This window comes from Myxine glutinosa, chromosome 3 (assembly GCF_964187855.1).
Source record: "Myxine glutinosa chromosome 3, kmMyxGlut1.1, whole genome shotgun sequence".
In the NCBI taxonomy this organism is placed as follows: Eukaryota; Metazoa; Chordata; class Myxini; order Myxiniformes; family Myxinidae; genus Myxine; species Myxine glutinosa.
In genome coordinates this window covers 153,597,870-153,618,899 of record NC_136263.1, presented here as the reverse complement: position 1 = coordinate 153,618,899, position 21,030 = coordinate 153,597,870, and the positions used below count along the sequence as shown (strand labels likewise).

General features: G+C 44.5%; 1 protein-coding gene across 2 annotated transcripts in view; it reads right to left on the bottom strand.

Moving 5' to 3' along the window:
- Positions 1-17,528, bottom strand: part of LOC137423117 (potassium voltage-gated channel subfamily A member 1-like) — a 188,715-nt gene extending 171,187 nt beyond the window's left edge. The window contains exon 1 of one of the 2 annotated variants that reach the window (XM_068109945.2): positions 14,349-17,528. In XM_068109945.2, coding sequence (XP_067966046.1) covers positions 15,617-16,984 — 1,368 coding nt within the window. In that variant the 5' untranslated portion in view covers positions 16,985-17,528 and the 3' untranslated portion in view covers positions 14,349-15,616. Of the gene's footprint in view, positions 1-14,337 lie in introns of both variants that reach the window. The other variant, XM_068109946.2, reaches the window with a different exon arrangement.
- Positions 17,529-21,030: the final 3,502 nt, after the last annotated feature.

The following is a 21,030-nucleotide window of genomic DNA, read 5'->3' as shown; positions in this document are numbered from 1 at the left end:
AATGGAGGAATAGCAAGAATAGGAAAAAGTGAACGGGTGGACGGATGGACGTATGACCGGACAGACAGACATCTGGACATCACGACCCCTCTTATATGTTAATCTCATCGTGAATCGAGATGAGATGAACTAAAAAAATTATTTTAAAAAGGAGGGAAGCAAGATGGTTAAAAGGCAGAAAAGTCAACTTAGGAAAATGGTGAAAAAGGAGGGGAGATATAACTCCAAATGTTGCCATGATTCAGGAATAAGCAAATGGATTACAATTGCACATGTGGAAACAATATTCAGGAAATAGTTTGAAAGAAAGGCAATGTCAAATTGAAAGTATCTATAATATTTGAGGTTGTTGTGCAGCTTTGGTGCACTCATGCTAAAGGGTTACCCAGAAAATAGCAACCATTTGCTTAGGGTTAGGGGTATTTTTTGTCATTTGCGATATTTACTCCTGTAATATGTTGATTGTTTGTGTGATGAGTTATATAAATAATTTGCTTTTATATGGAGCACTTACATACATTTTCATAATATATGTCTCTAATATACTTTATGGTGAGGATTGGGGAGATGGAAAGGAGGAGGAAAGGGAGAGGGAGGGTTAGGGAAAGGGGTGGAGGAGAGAGAGGGGGTGGGGAGAAGCAAAAAGGGTTTGGGGAGAGCCAGAGAGGGTAGGGGGAGAGAGGGAGAGGGGTGGGGAAGAGAGAAAGGAGGTGGGGAGATAGGGAGGGTGGGGGAGAGAGAGAGAGGTGGAGGAGAGACATAGAGGTGTGGGGAGGGGGAGGAAGGCGTGGGAAGAGAGAGGAGGGGAGAGAAGAGGGATTGAAAATCCAGCAGATATCACATCCACCTGAATGATGACACACACATTATTGAATCACCCTGCCTTTGAAACACCAGGATGATGGTTTACAGCTGGGTCGGGATTCAAACTCAGGCTACACTGCTTAGAGCGAGTGTGCATACCCCTCAGCCATCGTAATTGTCCCATTGCTTTTAATCCTCCAATTAATTTTGCCTTCCTAACACCTGGGATGTCTCCACAGAATACTGAGTCACCGTATTACCATGGAAGCCAAGTGGCTTAAGCACCCACGCAAGCACTCCAACAAAATGGTTGAATAATAACACATTTATTGTATCAACTTAACATTTGTAATTTAAATTAAAAAATGCCATCCACTGTGATAAAAAGTCAATTACACTGCTTTTGACTGTATCGCCATGGCATACGAGTATCGGTTGATGATGAACGGCTTGTGTTTATGGCATTATTTTGCGAGGCTCACCATGTGGCCAGACATAACAGCGATGAACAAAGGAGCCTTTATGTAATCCATAATACTATATCGATTTCACGCTCTCTTTTTAAAATCTCGGAACTTTGAGTATATACTTCAATTTTTCCGTGAGAGTACATCGTGTTTCCAATGCAAGAATATCTTAATTATTTTTGTTGTACTCAATGAAGCTGGTTAATTTCGGCACATTCCTTAATCTTTTCGTCACACAATATAATTATTTGAACAGTAGAAAAAGTTGTTTTAATGATTTGGCAATATTCCACGACTCTCACCCCTTCCCCTCCCTCATCCAACCCACCCACCTTCCCCCTGCCTTCTCCCAGACTCCCAACCCACCACTTTGTATGCAAACGAACAAACATCAATGAATATTACTCAAAGTTGAGCAACAAAGTCAGTACAAATATTTAAGCAAAACAACAAATAAAGCAAATGGAGAGGTAAGAGAATGGTGAATCCGTGGTGTGTTCCATTACCAAACAAATTGTCGTACACTCACCAAGCAGCTTAAGCACTCAAGCAAACACACCAACGAAACGATTGATGAGGAACAGTGACATGGTGAGCTTGGCAAGTCATAGAAAGCTGATTGCTTCTGGTTTAAATGGCCTAAAATGTTCGGCAGATCCGACCCTCCAATCCTCACTTCTTTAATACTTAGAAATAGCCACAATCTGTGATCTTTAAGAGCAGGAGTGAACAGGAGTGTCACATAGAGTGAACTTTAAAAACACATGGTTCAAATCGTCAGGTTTCCTACGAATATCACAGGTCCCAGTACAGTAGAGTGACACCTTATCCTACAGAGGTATGAATTAAGATGCCAGAGCAGGAGGGATGACAGCCTTGCATAAATAAATAAATAAATAAATACACTTAATTATAAGAATCGCTAATGTCTTAATTTTTTAGATTTCATTCCAAATTTCGATACTTATTAGTGTATGGGATCCAACCCTCAAACCCAGCGATGTGACAGAGGGCTGACCAAGATGGCGCAGCGCCATTTTGGTAAGGCCTGTTTTGTGTTTTTGTTATGTGCACACCGTTAATCATCTTCAATAGTGATGTTTAAACACACCCAAACACCCAGTTTTCATTCATGCACACCTTTGGAGGTCGATAAGTATGCGTGCAAAGTTTGAGGTTGCTAGGTTTCATGGTTTTGGAGTTATGGAGGGCCCACTCAAAAACGTTGAAAGTATACTCGGGCATACTCAAAAATGTCTCGACTTGGAACAGGCCGCAACTGCTTCTGTATGATAAAGAGTTCAAAATTTAATTTTTCACTATCCTCACTCATATCATCAAATCCAGAATGCCTGATACCTATGAATTGCTGTGTCCATCATCTTTGTAGGTGCTGTAGTTTTCAAATTTGGAGCTTGGAGTGATTTTATGCATTAAATGATGTAATTTTCCACGAGGGACTCTCACTGAATAATTAAAGTATATAATTTAAATCCGTCTTTGGATTTTAGGATGGGATCTCATGGACTAAATAAGTGTCAAATCTGGGGTGAAATCTGATAATTTGACGAAATTAGATTTTCGTATATCACAGTGTATCTACTCCCTCCTTCTCCATATTTACACAAAAAATATATAGGTGTGTTGCATTGTCTTTTTATGCATGGTCTAGGTTCATAGAAGAGCTAGGACACAACATAACAAAGGGAACAGCAGAAGTCGGAGGAAACACCAATAGCAGGGCGGAGGGGGGAAGGAAGACAGACAAACAAGGCATTCAGGTAATGATGAGGGGTAGGGGATAATGCAAGCTGTGGACAAGATGGATACTTAAGCAAAAATTTTGAGAGGGGTGGGGATTGTTTAACAGGTGTAGAGAGGATCATGGCTTTGGAGGGGGAATGACCTGTGCTTTGGAGGGGGTGGTGAAATTGAAGACTCGGAGGTAAGAATGAGATTGAGGAGAGTGTGGAAGTTGGTTCCATAAGGGGGACAAAAGAGGAACGAATGAGTGTAGGTGAACATTGATCCTGGATTTAGGTAGTTTCACCAGAAGGGGTGGACCGTGTGTGCCCTGTAGAAACCTGGGTGGACAAAACATGAAAGAGCAGAGGAGCAAGACCAGAAAGGAGGTGGTAGAAGGCAGAGCGACTCCAAACCTGTCTGTGATGGAGAAGTGATAGACCCATAGACTCAGCTTCATCATAGGTGATTCCAATAATCTTCAATGCCTTGGTTTCCATGGCATCAAGCTGAGCAAGATGTGACTCAGGGGAGCCAGCCCAGAGGGGAGAGCATTACTCAATCAAGCTGTAAATGAAGGCCTTGTAGTGGGATAGGAGTTCAGGTCTGGTGTGCCAAAGAAGGACTTTGTACGAAGGAGGATTCCCAGTCTGCGACTGGTTTTGGAGGCCACCTTTGAAATGTGGATTGCCCAAGAAAGATCATGAATGATGGTAAGACCCAGGGGTTTGAATGACTGACCTTCCTCAAGACGATTGTTAAGAAAGTAGATGGGGGTTTGCCAGACGGTCCTTTCAGAGAGAGATAGTGAGTGTGAGATTTGTCAGGATTGAAAGACATATTGCAAGTGTTTGACCATCTTGTGATTTTGTCAAGGCCTGTAGAAAGAGAAGAAGCTGCCGCCTGCCTGTCTGAATGATGAGGGATGTCATGAAACAGGGTGGATTCATGAGCAAATATATAAAGAGGATTCCCCAGAGTCAGAGAGATCAGTTATGAAGATCAGGAATAGGAAAATTCCCACTTAAAGCAAAGTTAAAGATGGCAAAAAGTTACACCAGGAATAACCCAAAAACAAATTTTGAGTTTTAAAAGTTTCTGGTTTGACCCCTGTGACCTAAAGACTCCACCCCGTGAGGCATTTACTGGGGATGAAATCCCAAAAAATCGTTACATACGTTATGCATCTTCCAATGTCAATTGCAAATACAAAGTTTATTTTCAAAAAACTTTTAAAATGCTCCGGCTATTGCATGTTTTGATATGTTACCTTTTCACCCCACCACAAGGTTTGGGGTCAAAAATAAGACTGCTCTCACACCTTTTTGCCATGTGGTGATCATGGCCACAAAGTTTGGTGAATTTCTGCACAACCATTAGGAGGAGATAGTATGACGGATGGACGGACAGACATGCGGATTCGATTACAATATCCCTCCATTTGTAAAAAAAAAAAAAAAAAAAAAAGTGGGGAAACTAGAGCGGAGCGGATAACTAGAGTGTGCCATCGCAAATCCCCACGCTTCCCATCTCAAGCAAAGATTAGAGATGGCAAAACGCATTTGCTGGAATGACCCAATATCAAATTAGATTTATTTTTATCTTATTTTTGGCCTCTATGAGCAAATAGATAAAGAGGATTTTCCAGAGTCAGAGAGATCAGTTATGAAGATGAAGTCAGAGAGATCAGCTAAGGCCCCACCCCCTGGGGCAGGAACCGGGGGGTCAAAGCATGGGGCAAAAAATGATACTGCTCTCACACTTTGCCATGTGGTGTTCATAACTACTAAGTTTGGTGAATTTCGGCACAACGGTTTAGGAGGCGATAGCGTGACAAACGGACATATAGACAGACAGAGACAGGCTGATGAAGCCGATTACAATATCACCACGTTTTTTTAAGCTCGGGGATAATAATAGTACAGTACACAGAAGCACACAAACAACAACCAGAGCTAAGACGACAACATCAACAACAACAACAACAAAAACTACGTGTTATAAAATATCCTTTTGTGTGTATGTTCACTTAATTTTACATCCGAAAATGAAACTTACAGATTGTTAATTTGGTTTTGTAACCTTTTATTTGAGTATGAGCGAAGTACCCGTGCAACGCACACAGGGGCAAGTCCAGGGATTCCAAGATGGAGGGGTGCCCCAAGCCATAGCGCCGATGGGGGTGGGGGCGAGGAGGATGAAAGGGGGCCTGGGATTCTTCCCCGTGAACCTTTTAAAAATTGATCGTCAGAAACGGCATTTCGTGCGTTCTTGGAAGTTTCTGCCGTTCCTTGTGTTCTTCCCTGGTCCAACAGTTCAGCTAATTCGCGATGACTAAAGATCGACGAACTGGTGAACCGACTTGCCCAGCTGTTCCTTCTGCTATAAATTGATGAATTGTGTGTGTGTGTGTGTGTGTGTGTGTGTGTGTGTGTGTGTGTGTGTGTGTGTGTGTGTGTGTGTGTGTGTGTGTCGTGCGTGTTTGTGAGTGTGTTTGTGTGTGCGTGTGTGTATTTGTGTGTGTGTGTGTGTGTGTGTGTGTGTGTGTGTGTGTGTGTGTGTGTGTGTGTGTGCAGCATGTTTTTGTGTAGTTCTATTGGAGCTTTCTGATGTGGAATTTATGATCTATGTAGTTCTACCAAAATTAGTGTTATGATGTCCTGAGTTAATTAGGCTAATTAACTACAAATAATCCGGAAGAATTCCCATGTTTCTAAACGCATGCCATGTTAAAAACATTCCTTATTCAAAATAATTTGGACACGAGGGCTGTTCCAAGATGTTCATAGCTAACAATTTATCATCGAAAATCCGAAGGGGGGGGGAATGCGCAACCCCTGCACCCTCCCCTCTCTGGATCCACCAGTGGCACAGGTGTGAAGCCAAAGCAAACAGGCAATGCAGAAACGGCAAACGCTAAACCATGAACCAATAAATTCCACATTACTGTGCCACCTTCCGTCGAACGTCAGGCATTGACAACAGTCGAACGTCAGGCATTGACTGCAGGTTCGTGAAGGACTTGGGCAAAAACGTACCCGTCTGAATGGTTCTATATTGAGGATTTTATGAAACCTCACACCTACATTAAGATATCTGCTGGGACCCCAAAACGCAATCCTCAGAAGGCTTGGTGTTGCTATAGCCTCAAAACTGAGGCAGAAGTTTCAGGATGGATGGACAGTCTGACGGACACTCCTGTTTTATAATATAGATTCAGATTATTGTCATTGGGTTTCTGATGACGTCAGTTCCGCTGGGTAAAGAAGACTTCGCTTCGTCATGCGGATGAGCAATGAAGCTTAATGAAGTTTCGGGCCTATGCAGCTAGGCCATGTGCATATCACGTGTGTTTGCCGAAGTGGCACATGGGTTTATATTTGGATATTTGCTGTTGTATTATTTATTCCTATTATCTGCATAATTCACCATTTTGTGCTGTTCATTTTTTAATGTTCCTTCCTTTTCATTTGTTTAACAGTTAACCATGAGGAACCTAGCCATGGACCCTGACCATGTGTGTTTGGAGTCATGATCAACAAGTTCACTCATGCGTATTACAACCCAAACCCAACAAGTTTCCCTCTGAACTTACACAGAAAGACTTGCAATATGCTGAAAGACAGTTGCAAATGTTGAAAAAACAAACGTCCAGAGCGTTTATTGGAGGAAATATGGAATATATATCAAAAAATTGGTCGGACTTCCGATATGAGGATGGAACGGCCACTCCATATGCTTAATACATCACATATCCTCCAAAGAATCCTCCGAGATACAAACTTACAAACGTATAGAGTACCTACCAATTGTCTGCAGAGGATTTCACATTCAACAATGGTCATGAGATTCTTGAAATCGTGAACTACAGAACTGACAGACCCAAAACAACCTGTTTGTAATTCTCCTTCCTATTCGTATTCTTTTTATGTTCAGACAGCCAAACTCAAAATTGGTTGAAGCTTAGTAAATGGATTAAACATGAATCGACTGTATTTCACAGTGGGAAAGTCCATGACCACTGGAAATTTTCACGACTTGAAAGGATTCCTCAAAGTAAGCATAGCTGTATACCTACTCATAGCTCAATGAAGGGACAAGAGGGGTGGGCAGGCCAACACCTGTCAATCAGCCTGGTGAGGGCGGATCCGTGGACACAATACAGGACTTTCAGAATGATGTAATCCACCCGAGAATGCTTGACATGCATGTGCAGAACCCCTTAACAACAATGGTAATTTGTGCATGTTAAGGTGAATTATGTGTGTGTGAGACCAGGATTCTTCCATATAATGACTCACAAAGCTTCTTAACGAAGCTGATAAGGCTTGGAAAAGTACCTGCGAGAATGGGGTGTGTCTCTGCGCAATAGAGTTGGAGAACTTTCTCAACTCGCCCAAAAAGTTGAGATTCTGCAAAATTCCGACAACGTGAAAAAGCAAGGCACGGACTGTGGATGGGTGCATATTACCCAAATCCTCAACGTGGACTTTGAACCTTGTGGGATTACCTCGCATGAACATGGCAGGCTTGGTGATTTATTTAATAGACGTCTGCAATTGGAAAGATGATTTATCATTCCAAACATTCAGGCAGCCTTCCCATAGGGAGACACTGTATCTGGTTTGGGTGCTTCGTAACACCGATGGAAAGGTCATATCCACGGCTTGTCAATGCACAGGGTAAGTTTAAAATGATATTTACTATTAATCATGTTTGATGGGTGGGGAGAGGGAGGGTTAGTGGTGGTCTGTGAGGGCTGTTATAAATACAACTTTTTTTGGTTCCGCAGCCACAAGATAAATCATACTTGATTTTTGAATACATTGGTAAAAGGAGAAGCGTGTGTGTGTGTGTGTGTGTGTGTAGTGTGTGTGTATTATCCATTGCTGCCAATCGATAATTGTACTAACAAGAAAAAGTATGAACTTAATACCTTGCATCCACTAATATTTTTCTTTGCCTCTGCCACCGAAGGTGGATGGAGGTAATGTTTTCACCCCTGTCTGCCTGTTTGTGAACAGAAATCTCAAAAAGTTGTGGACGGATTTGGACGAAAATTGGTGGACATATTGGGTGTGTGACAAGGACGAATCTACAGCTGATGCGCAAAAGGCCTCATTAGGATTCATGACATTTTGAAAGTCCTGTATTGATTGAGGGCCTATCACACCTATATTGAAGTGGTTAACGGTGACAACATACATACATTACAACAACAAAAAAAACATTTTCAAGTCAGACTACTGTTCAGTCTTCATATCCTTTGTGTGCCTTATTCGTGTTCAATCGTGCAGTTTGACCACTAACAAAAAGGACAAGTTATTTCAGAATGCAACCAAAATAAATTATTTTTGGCATACCATCTTTATGACCTTTTTTGTTGAATCAAACATTGGAACAAAGCTGAGGATGTCCACCTCAACCCCACGGCAAAAGTAAACGGTCCAACAACGCTTATCAAATTAGCGCACATGTGTACTTCACCCTGAAGGCCAAAATGGTCAAACAATCACAGGCATCCTAACCCACAGGACATGGTCAAACAACAACTAGAAACCACTTCTCAGATTGAGTGAAACCATCACCACTTCTCAGTAAACATACAGCTGTAAAATTAGTTTATGATACTAATTTTATTGAAATTGGATGTATAGAGAATAAGTTATGAATTTAAAAATGTTTTCCATTATTTTCAAGCAATGTGTTCGACCTTTCACAATACTCCAAAACCACTTTCTGTTGTATTCCAACTGTCATTTCTCCAAAAGCTGCTTGAATCTGCTCTCTCAGGTCTTGCATGTTCACTGGTTGAGTTGCATAAATATGGTTGAGCTGTGTAAAATTTGTATCATAATAACTTGAAATACATATCAATATCCTGTAAAAAATGTATTTCGGTTTATGTGGAGGAAAACACGAAATGTTTGGCTGGACTTGCAGACTTTTTTACTGCTAAGTATGACGGCATATGCCACGTGGGATGGGCGCCATCTTGGAAAAACCGAAAAACTTTGCCCCTCTATATCTCCGAAACGGCTCAATGGGAAAAAATTGAATCATGGCTCATTCTAAAGAACTCCGCATTGCACCAAAAATTATGTTTATTTAGGATATTAAAAGTGCTAACGTTATGACGTTATAATTCAACAAATAGAACCGTTGACGACACGAATATCATATTGTTTGTGCATAACCTAAGTGAAAAAAAAAAATCAGAATGCAAAAATTATCAACGTCATATGTAACATGGTTTTTTGTGAAAAACACTAAAACTCCTTTTTCTCCACAACGGCTGAACAGATCGAGCCCAAACTTTGCATGTATAATCGCATACCCATGACGAACAAAAACTTCTGGCTTCATGACGTCTTCTGCCACATGTTTCGGAGTTATGACGTTTTTAAGCATAAACTTTAAAACCTATCTCCTCCCTCATTTTTGAAGATTTCGAGTGGAAACTTTATATAAATGTTGCCCATGTGGGGAAGTTAAAAGTTTAATTGGGAAGTTCAAATAAGTAACATTGTTTGGCTGCAATAGGTAATTGAACGAAAATCTTTCAAAACTTCTATCTCTTGAACCGCTGCATTGATCAAAATAAGTGTTCAAAATTTCAACATGATTGGTTGTACAGTCTGGAAACCAGAAGTCGTTATTGTTGGAAGAAGAAGAAACGCAACACCTTTTCTTCTCAGGCCATGTAACTGATTGTGGCACTGCCATTTTTCGGATTTATTTCCCTTAAAAATCATTTTATCTGTAATAGTTGGACCGATTGACAGGAAATTTGCACCATAGCAAATATCTTCTACAAAGCCAGAAAGAAGGGCTTTTAAAACAGGCAACTTTGTGATTGAACGAATACGAATTTTTGTACCATGGAAATCGATTATTAGCTTTCCATCGACACCATTTTTATTATTCTACGACAACATGAACATTAATGGTTGAGGTCCTGCTTCTTCTTCATATGATTGATGGAAAGACGCATCTCCATTTAGTAATGCAAACACCCATTCCCGCTGGAAGCGATAAAAAGGTATCAATACCCACTCCTTTCAGCAGTGGTCAGTGGTTAAACCACTTGCACTATTCTCCATACAACACAACACAACAGGCATTTTAAGGCCATTTTCCCTGCTAGAGCGGGGGTTAGCCTTGCCATAAAGCCACTGGCCACTCTGCCATAAAGCTCAGATCAGTGGAGTGTTGCAGTGATGGTTGTCCTTCTGGAAGTTTCTCCCATCTCCACACAGGATCTCTGGACCTCAGCCAGAGTGACCATGGGTTCTTGGTCACCTTTCTTACCAAGGCCCTTCTCCCCCGATTGCTCAGTTCGGCCGGGCGGCTAGCTCCAGGAAGAGTCCTGGTTGTTCCAAACTTCTTCCATTTAAGAATTAAGGAGGCCACTGTGCTCTTGGGAACCTTCAATGCAGCAGAGATTTTTTTCTAGGCTTCCCCAGATCTGTGCCTCGACATAATCCTGTCTCTGAGCTCTGCAGGCAGTTCCTTCGACCTCATGGCTTGGTTTTTGCTCTGATATGCATTTTCAGCTGTGAGACCTTATATAGACAGGTGTGTGCCTTTCCAAATCATGTCCAATCAATTGAATTTACCACAGGTGTACTCCAATCAAGGTGGAGAAACATCTCAAAGATGATCAAGAGAAATGGGAGGCACCTTAGCTAAATTTCAAGTGTCATAGCAAAGGGTCTGAATATTTATGTCAATGTGATATTTCAGTTTTTTCTTTTTAATAAATTTGCAAAACTTTCTAAAATGCTGTTTTCTCTTTGTCATTTTGGGGTATTGAGTGTAGATTGATGAGGGAAAAATGAATTTAAACGATTTCAGCATAAGGCTTCAACTTAACAAAATGTGAAAAAAGTGAAAGGGTCTGAATACTTTCTGAATGCACTGTGGCTGCAACATAACAAAATGTGAAAAAAGTGAGGGGGTCTGAATACTTTCTGAATGCACTAGTTCTCATTTCGCCGAACTTGGAAGGATATGAACAGGCTGAGTCAACCCCACCTGGTATTAATTCAACAGCTGAAGGGGAAGGAGGATTCAAACTCAGGACCTTAGAATCCCAAGCACACCACCCTAACCATTCGGCCATGAAAAACCGCATGATTGAGAAACCAACGATATATTGCATATGGGAAATTGATTATCCCTTTATTATTTTGCGCTTCACTCAAAAACTGCAGTCATCTGCCGTCTAATAGGTCTTTGCTGTGTATTTTCTTTCAATTTTATTTTCCTTCATTACCAAATTAAAAGCCTTTATTGCCATATTAACCTTCTGTCATGATTATGTCTGTAACTATTGTTTGTTCCTTTGCAGAACAATCTTTGTAATTATCTCAATCCTTGCTGAATGACAACAGCGGACCCTTACAAATGCAAAGTGACAAGGAGTTGCTCAGTGTAACCACCATGTGGATCATGTTGCATAAATTAAATGAAAACATCGCTATTTCAATAAAAACTGCGTGTTCTGTGCAAATATAAATCCAGCGCAGGAAATTCCACGTGAACCCTCGTTTGAATCACCTGGTGTTTGTTGGCCTAATGTTTAGGGTGGTGGGCTTGGGATCCTAAGGTCCTGAGTTCGAATCCCGTTGAATTAACGCCAGGTGGGGTTGACTCAGCTTTTATGATGTCAGCAAAATGAATACCAGACACCTGGTTATAGAGAGGCATTGCATCAGCGGCAGACACTCCAACAGAAATGATGCAACCAGCTGGGGTGGCTGCACACGAACCACCACCAGCTCGCTGGAGATTACCGCCGCTGGCAAGAAGGGTCTCGGTCCTCGTGTTGGGTACACGAGATGAAGGATATCGTGCTTGCTGTAAAACGAACAATTTCTGGAAATGCAGTGAATCGCAAATCTAAGAATGTTTAAGGGTAAAATAAAATTGGGGTTCCGAAAAACTTTGGTCTTCTGCTTTTAGGATGTAATTTAGACACTATTTACTGTATGTTTATCGCCTTTTGTCTCAACGTGACATTTTCAAACTTGTGCCTTAAACCAGTGTTACATGAGGAAGGATCCAAAAAATTATTTGAATGAGATACTCATGACAATAATGCATGGCACGTCAACACAGTATAATGAGACTACATATAAAACAAGAATGTCCGCACTGTGGTCGCAACCTGCGACACAATTCCCCCTGACCCCCATCCCAATACAGCGAGGGAGGGGTAGGGTAAAGGGGGTATTATGCTCCTGTAAGGAGCGGGTATTTATGGTATCTAAAATTAGCCAAAAATACGTGCAAACATTTTCAAAAATTCTTTTTGGACAAAATAATGCGACAAACAGTTGACAACACTTTCAGCCCCACGATTTGTCCATGTGAGGTCTACTGTATATTTTCCTCACCACACTTAAATTGACTTCCAAATGCTAGCAATCGATATATATATATATATATATATATATATATATATATATATATATTATATACTGTTTAAATTTTGGGAGCAAATCGCTTTCCTCTCCTATGACCGAAAATGTAACTTGAAAGATTTACGTTTCAAGCGGTGTATAAATATAATACAGTACCACACGCAACAATTTTCTCCAATTTATTTTGAAGTCGTTTTTATAATGTAAGATGTGAATACAAAACTTGTGACTCTATTATAGAGGTAAACAAAATAGTCATTGGTTAATAGAGTTACGTAGCACCAATGGAAACACCCCTCCCCCAAACCCATTGTAACGCTCCGTAACGTTTGGACGTGCATACATTTTTCGGGGCCCCTCATCGTGAGTAACACTCGACCCAAACAAGGCCAATGGAAGTCTGACACAACAAACCCAGGCAGTGCATAATCAACAGAGGCCTACAGGCCTGATGTTTAGGCCCACCAGAAAACCAAGATGGCAGCCGTATTATTTCGTCCAGGTGCCATGGTGGGTCAAGGGAGTCAAAGGCAATCAATCATGGTGGGAGTCAAGTGACAAATGTGGGTGGTTTCTGGCAGCTGTCCGACCAATGGGTGCATATCTCAAAAATCGACTCCCAACAAGAACTACAACAACAACAGCAACAACAACCTTGCGGAGCTCTTCGTGTGGCATGTAAAATTTCATTTACATATTTTCTTATTATATATACTTACACATCGAAAAACATAAAACGCTGGCACGTTAATAATTAATTATAATTAATAATTCATATTAATTTGTTTTTTTAGGAGACATGTACTTATAACATATGCAAATAAGGCAGCATTTTGGAACTTCCCGCCCCCTCCCCCCAACCCTTCTTCCCCCAACCCCACCCTATGCACCATGTATGTTTTGGGGCACTCCGCCACCCCTCCTCCCTGTATACATAATAAATAGATGGGCCCTTATGTGACACGTAAAAAATGGATACTTTCAATGCAGATGTCATACTCGTATATACAACCAAATGCAATCCATGCCAACACATTTATGTAACCTAATAAACTTGCAGACTTCAAAAAATAACTTTACCTCCTCTTCTTGTAGGAAATGAGGGTGCAAATAAAATAGCCTAAGGCTGTATAAGGTGTAAATTTTGATTCCATATTAAACATGGAATTTATTGCCAAATGAGGTGCAATTATTGATTCCAAATTAGTGTGGCATTGGAGAAGCTAATTGGTAAGAAACCAATAGAAGAAGAACCACCTTTAGAGGCCATTTTTCCTTGCAGAGCAGGGGTTGGCCTTTATTCAAGCACTGTGGTCCCCTTTTTGAAGCAATGTTTTATGGCCGGATGCCCTTCCTGCCACCAGCCGTTTGTCACCTCTTGCGACACACAGGGAATTACCAGTGAACTGGTCCTCAATTTGCCAAACTCATGAAGGATGACAGGCTGAGTCAACCCCCCTGGTGTTAATTCAGCAATCACCCGGGATTCAAACCCAGGATCCTTGGTTTATCCCAAGCCGGCACCCTAACCGCTAAGCCAACACCTGGCTGTTGGTAAGAAACCAATGATTGATTTATTTTGATTTGCTCACTTGGATTTTGTTGAATTTGGTGGCATGGTTTTATTTCACTTCTTGTGACCTGTGTGCGTGTCCAAGTGGACATTGAGTTTGTGCTTTCAAGCTAAATCGAATGGCCAGATGAAATGTACTGGTGTATAAGCCAAGTATTACCCAAGGGTCATAATCTCTCCTGCTTCATCAAACTTTGAGTTACTCGTGCTTCTTTGAGCATATACTGTATGTATCTCAAAATGTGTGTGTCCTGCAACCAGTGACAGGAAGAAGGAAGGAAAGAGAGGAAACAAAATAAAAAACAAATATAAACACACTCACATAAATCCCACCTGGCTTGGTGAGATGTTCCTGCGGGGCACCTGCCATCCACCTTGAGTTGGTCTTGATCACCGAGGCTTCAGCGAAACCACCATCCTCCATCGTTGCCTCCATCCTGGGTAGCCGGTCCCAGCTCCATGGGCCCGACTAGGCCAAGCAGCAAACAGCCAACAATAACACCATTCCGCAGCCTATGGCTCCATGAGGCCCAGTGTGTAGCGAAGCAATGGCCATTGCTAAACACAGTTTCGGCCATGTTTCCTTGGGCTTGCACATCTCGGGCATTAATAAAGTGCAGCCTTCTTCCAGTGCTCTGAAATCAAACCCTATTTATCTTTTTACAAGTGCTCCATTGAAAGCCTGTGCAGTTGAACTGCTCAATCATTTTGCAAAAGCACGTTTCCGAGGGGAAAAAGAATAATTTTCACAACCGTAAATAAATAAGACGTTAAAATACAGAAAAAGTAGCCATAAAGCGCTCCGATTCGATTGCACGCGTGCGGTTACAAGTGCAGCTGAAAACTTCCTGAGACAAAGCCCTTATAGTTCTTGGATTCAGTGTAGAAATAAATAGTGGGATTGTTTTTCGAGATTTCTTTAATTTAGCAGTTGACATTCAGGACAAGCCCATGCCAGGCTGTGTCATTATTGAGCTTAAGGTAACCGGTTACAACAGAGGGCTTGATCCGCTTTTTTTTTTAAGATTGGAAAATTCTTCATCGTTTTTAGCTTAACTTTTTCCAGGGAAACCCTTCTCGGTGCTGGTTCAGTAACCCAACAGCAAGGCTTCGTTTACAATGCATGGCCGGGCTGCTCACACCTCGTGACAGCCGCCTTGGCAGCAGGGTCAACAAGGCTGAGCGAACGAGGCTTTAAGAAAAGAAACCTAAGAAGATTTTGAAAGCCGCCACCAAACCCACCATGGCATGGAGTGGGGACAACCTTGGGGAGAGAGAGATAACATATGGGGAAAAGCCTTTCTTGTTTGGATTTACCTGGCGATGTTCAAACTGCTCTTTATGTAGATTTTGTTAAGACCTGCCATTTGTCTCATTTTACAATGTATTGGATTCCACGACTGGACGAATCACCCCAGTGCCAGAAGGAACTTAACTCAACGCAGTCTCTTAAAAGCACTGCATGAGAAACAAAACGGCGGACAAGCAATCCATTTGAGTCGGAAATAATTTAAGATCAATCGTCTTCTGGGTTTGCAATCCTGAACTTCATATAAAAATATATATATCCTGAGAAGAAGAAAAGGAAGAGGAAAAAAAATCTAGTCGTAATTTCCAAAAAAGGACATATCATCTTGATATTCCAGTTTGCTGACTGTAGATGTGCTGTTGCTCTTCTTGAGTTCGTTTTGAGGTGCGTACGCACAGGTACTGACGTGCGAGTACTGCACATGTTCCTCCCCTTCAGCTTCACGGTGGTAGAAATAATTAAAGTTTGATACAATGACCGGTACTGGCAGCGCAATGGTCAACACACCGGCGATTGCACACAGTGAGCCTACGATCTTACCCCCAATAGTCACAGGGTACATGTCTCCATAGCCGACGGTGGTCATGGTAACCAGGGACCACCAGAAGGCTGTAGGGATACTGGTAAAATGGGTCTTTTTCTCGTCTGCCTCGGCGAAAAAGATAGCGCTTGAGAAAAGGATGACCCCAATGAGGAGGAAGAAGATAAGTAGGCCCAGCTCACGCATGCTGGCTCGCAGCGTCTGGCCCAAAATCTGGAGACCCTTGGAGTGCCTCGAGAGCTTGAAGATCCGAAAGACCCGGACAAGTCGAATTACTCTGAGGATAGCCAGGGACATGGTATGTTGCCCCTTCCCTTCTTGATGGCCTAGCTCCATGCCGAGGGTGATGAAATAGGGCAATATGGACACCATGTCTATAATGTTCATGACATTTTTGAAGAATGCAGTTTTACTTGGACACGACAAGTAACGGACCACCAGTTCGATCGCGAACCATACGATACAGATGGTCTCGATGATAAAAAATGGGTCGGCGTGAAAAGCGCTGCGGACGAATGTGATCGTGCCGTTGGGGAACGTGGACACGGTTTGGTAGTCCTTCTCCTCCCGAAACTCCGGCAGGGTCTCCAGGCAGAAGATGATGATGGAGATGAGAATGACCAGCACGGACACGATGGCGATGCCCCGAGCCGCGTTCGAACTCTCGGGGTACTCGAACAGGAGCCAGACCTGCCTCTGGAACTCATTTTCAGGTAAATCTCTCTCCGGTTCCTTCACGTAGCCCTCGTCCTCACGGTACCGGAGTATCGTTTCTTCTCCCAACTCGTAGAATCTGATCTCCTCCGTAAAGATATCGAAGGGCACGTTTATCGGCCGCCGCAGCCGCCCCCCGGACTGGTAATAGTACAGGATGGCGTCGAAACTCGGTCGATTGCGGTCGAAGAAATATTCGTTGCGCAGAGGGTCAAAGTAGCGCATCCTCTTCTGGGGGTCTCCGAGCAGGGTCTCGGGAAACTGCGCCAAGGTCTTCAGCTGAGTCTCAAACTTAAGACCCGACACGTTGATGACCACTCGCTCGCAGAAACCATAAGGGTCTCTGTCGCAGCTGTGACGGCTCTGAACGCCGCTCTCGTCGACCGCCTCTTCACCCGCGGTCATCTCTGCAGACAGGTCGTCCGTCCGTCGTCCACGACCACGAGAGCCGCGACCGCTCTCAGACTCCGCGCCGTCGCTCTAGCCCTGGCTGGGACTCATGGCGCACCGATACCTTTCGTACGTATCCCGCAGGTACTGACCTCTCCGTCCCGCTCGCCCGCACGTTCTGAACGTCCCTCTAGAGCTGGGGCGCACACGTTGCACGGGGCTTTCCCTGGTAAAAGCGCGCCCCCGCAGCCCCACCGACGAAACTTCATCGGCTTTACATATTTAGAACGGATCGAACGCCCTTTCCAGCTGCATTTGAAGCGCTCCATTCAAGTCCACGTGAAGCTGCTACAAGCAGAAGTTCGCGTCGTCGGGTCCCGCACGCACGTTCACCTGACCGCATTTGACTTTGAGATCGGTGTCCGACAAAATGACGATTCAAACGCCCTTGCGGCGAATTATCTCTTGTCTTCCGATGTAACGACAAACCCACCTGAGTTTGGAGTGTTTACACGTGCGTTCCCTGGCCGTTCACCTGCCACTTCCACCGCCCATGAATACGTTTTCACACCGTCCGACGCTCGAGGCAAACTTTCGTGAAATTAATGAGTCATCTCGTTCAAATAAACCTCCAACTATCATTATGATCTCCGTTTCCACCTGTCTCACGTTACTGCCTCGTTCACCGTCGTCTTGTTTGACACTATGTTCTAGAGATCATTTAGTTGTTAATGTTGAGCCTCCATCTTAGTAGGCGACGCAGATGGTCTCTCCCCAGGTCTCTCCCAGGGTCTCTCCCCGAATCTCTCCCATGGTCTCTCCCCGGGTCTCTCCCAGGATCTCTCCCAGGATCTCTCCCCTGGTCTCTCCAATGGTCTCTCCCAGGGTCTCTCCCCGAGTCTCTCCCCGGATCTCTCCCCAGGTCTCTCCCCGGGTCTCTCCCCGGGTCTCTCCCCGGATCTCTCCCCGGGTCTCTCCCCGGGTCTCTCCCAGGATCTCTCCCCTGGTCTCTCCCCAGGTCTCTCCCATGGTCTCTCCCAGGGTCTCTCCCCGAGTCTCTCCCCGGGTCTCTCCCCGGATCTCTCCCCAGGTCTCTCCCCAGGTCTCTCCCAGGGTCTCTCTCCGGGTCTTTCCCAGGGTCTATCCCATGGTCTCTCCCCGGGACTCTCCCAAGGTCTCTCCCTGGGTCTCTCCCAGGGTCACTCCCCGGGTCTCTCTCCGGGTCTCTCCCTGGGTCTCTCTCCGGGTCTCTCCCAGGGTCTCTCTCCGGGTCTCTCCTCGGATCTCTCCCATGGTCTCTCCCCGGGTCTCTCCCATGGTCTCTCCCAGGGTCTCTCCACGGGTCTTTCCCAGGGTCTCTCCCCGGGTTTCTCCCAGGGTCTCTCCCCGGGTCTCTCCCCGGGTCTCTCCCCAGGTCTCTCCCAGGGTCTCTCCCCAGGTCTCTCCCAGGGTCTCTCCCCAGGTCTCTCCCAGGGTCACTCCCCGTGTCTCTCCTAGGGTCTCTCCCCAGGTCTCTCCCCGGGTCTCTCCCCGGGACTCTCCCAGGGTTTCTCCCCGGGTCTCTCTTAAGGTCTCTCCCCGGGTCTCTCCCAGGGTCTTTCCCAGGGTCTCTCCCCAGGTCTCACCCAGAGTCACTCCCCGGGTCTCTCCCAGGGTCTCTCCCAGGGTCTCTCCCTGGGTCTCTCCCCCGGGTCTCTCCCCGGGTCTCTCTCTGGATCTCTCTGAGCAAATTGTTTCGCTACACTGCGAGCAGCGCCAACCTGCAGTTTGTTGATGCCTCGACATAACGTCAAGCTATTAATAATCCTAGCGTTCGTGGTTACTGTTGGCGGTGAACGTCGTTGTGTAATTGTGGCGACACAAGACGTGTGACTTACACCCGATGGAAATCCCAAATCACAAGACGGGAATAACAAGGGGGAAAGGATTTCTCACGCGTCCTTTGATTATACATGAGTTAGCAGCAGTCCAGGTGGCCTAATCGCGATGATCCTGCCAGGTGTCTGGTGTTCTGGCACCAACTGCTGGGAGTTAAAAACCCTCAGATGTATTCCACAAAAAATCAGGGAAGTTATCAATGGCATCCTGAACAAATTACGAAGCGCTGCCCCGATTAACCGAGGGAAGCCAATGCCAAGACGCCCAGTGTGCTCCTCACAATGAGCACACCGACCCTGCCCTCGGCCAGAACATCAGAGGCTTCATATGTACATTTGGTGAACATGTTGCGAGACTTGGATTTGCTAGATAGGTAAATGGAAAAGTAAAGTCCCACGAGAAGTTTGGGAAGGTTGGCTCAATCTTTACTCAAGATATCCCTGGATATGCCAAAGTTATTTTTTTAACATATAAATATATAGCAAACTATTTTTTTTTTCCTACTAAATATATGTACATATAAAACTAAAGCAGCAACTGACACTAAGTGTGACATATTGCTGACGTCATGCACATATATTATGTTAATACATCACCTCCAAACTAGTATGTCGGAGTGGTGCGTAGGTCTTTGAAGACTAAGAATTTTGAGAATTATGGTCATAAATAAATAAAGAAATAAATGAAAGCAGACCTGCCGATCCATATTTCGGTGTGTGTGTGTGTGTGTGTGTGTGTGTGTGTGTGTGTGTGTGTGTGTGTGTGTGTGTGTGTGTGTGTGTGTGTGTGTGTGTGTACCTTGTTGTTAGATTAAAGATTCAGGATCCTCATGATTCTCATGGTGTTGAATTTGACGGCGGGGACTCCATCTCATGGTGGAGTCCCCGCCGTGAACCTTAAACAAGACCAGGTGGGTTGACTCAGCCTGTCATCCTTCCGAAGTCAGCAAAATGAGCACCAGCCAATTGGGAACAGGGGCACTGCATCAACGGCACAGCGGCGCTTCCAGAAATGGTGCAACCAGCAGCCACAGTGGAGTTAGAAAAGACAGGTGGGGGCGAAAAAGCTGCACACAAGCTGAATGAAACATAGCAGGAAGAGGAAGGTGAAATTGGGAATGAAACAAACAAGGAACAAAACAACCGAAAACTAACAAAGCAAAAGAGCTAGGGGCAGTGCGGGGGGGGGGGGGGGGAAGTAGGGGGTCGTCGCAATCAGGCCGCCAGCGATAAAAATGATGCAGCATAAAAGATTCGTCTCCTGCGCTCCTCTCCGTTTCTTCAACTTTTGAATACCTTATGAGGAGGTATAGTGAGCACAGGCAGTGATGAGGGGGTAGCGAGGATAGGCAGTGGTGAGGAAGTAGCGAGGGTAGACAGTGGTGAGGAGGTAGCGAGGTTAGGCAGTCGTGAGGAAGTAGCGAGGATAGACAGTGGTGAAGAGGTAGCGAGGGTAGACAGTGGTGAGGAAGTAGATAGGGTAGACAGTGGTGAGGAAGTAGTGAGGGTAGACAGTGGTGAGGAAGTAGCGAGGGTAGACAGTGGTGAGGAAGTAGTGAGGGTAGACAGTGGTGAGGAAGTAGCGAGAGTAGCCAGTGGTTAGGAAGTAGAGAGGGTAGGCAGTGGTGAGGAAGTAGCGAGGGTAGACAGTGGTGAGGACGTAGCTAGGGTAGACAGTGGTGAGGAAGTAGCGAGGGTAGGCAGTGGTGAGGATGTAGTGAGGATAGACAGTGGTGACGAAGTAGCGAGGGTAGACAGTGGTGAGGACGTAGTGAGGTTAGACAGTAGTGAGGAAGTAGTAAGGGTAGACAGTGGTGAGGAAGTAGTGAGGGTAGACAGTGGTGAGGAAGTAGGGAGGGTAGACAGTGGTGAGGAGGTAGTGAGGGTAGACAGTGGTGAGGAAGTAGCGAGGGTAGACAGTGGTGAGGAAGTAGTGAGGTTAGACAGTAGTGAGGAAGTAGTAAGGGTAGACAGTGGTGAGGAGGTAGTGAGGGTAGACAGTGGTGAAGAGGTAGCGAGGGTAGACAGTGGTGAAGAGGTAGCGAGGGTAGACAGTGGAGAAGAGGTAGCGAGGGTAGACAGTGCTGAAGCGGTAGCGAAGGTAGACAGTGGTGAGGAAGTAGCGAGGATAGACAGAGGTGAGGAAGTAGCTAGGGTAGTGTTACAGAGTCCTCTACAATCTCC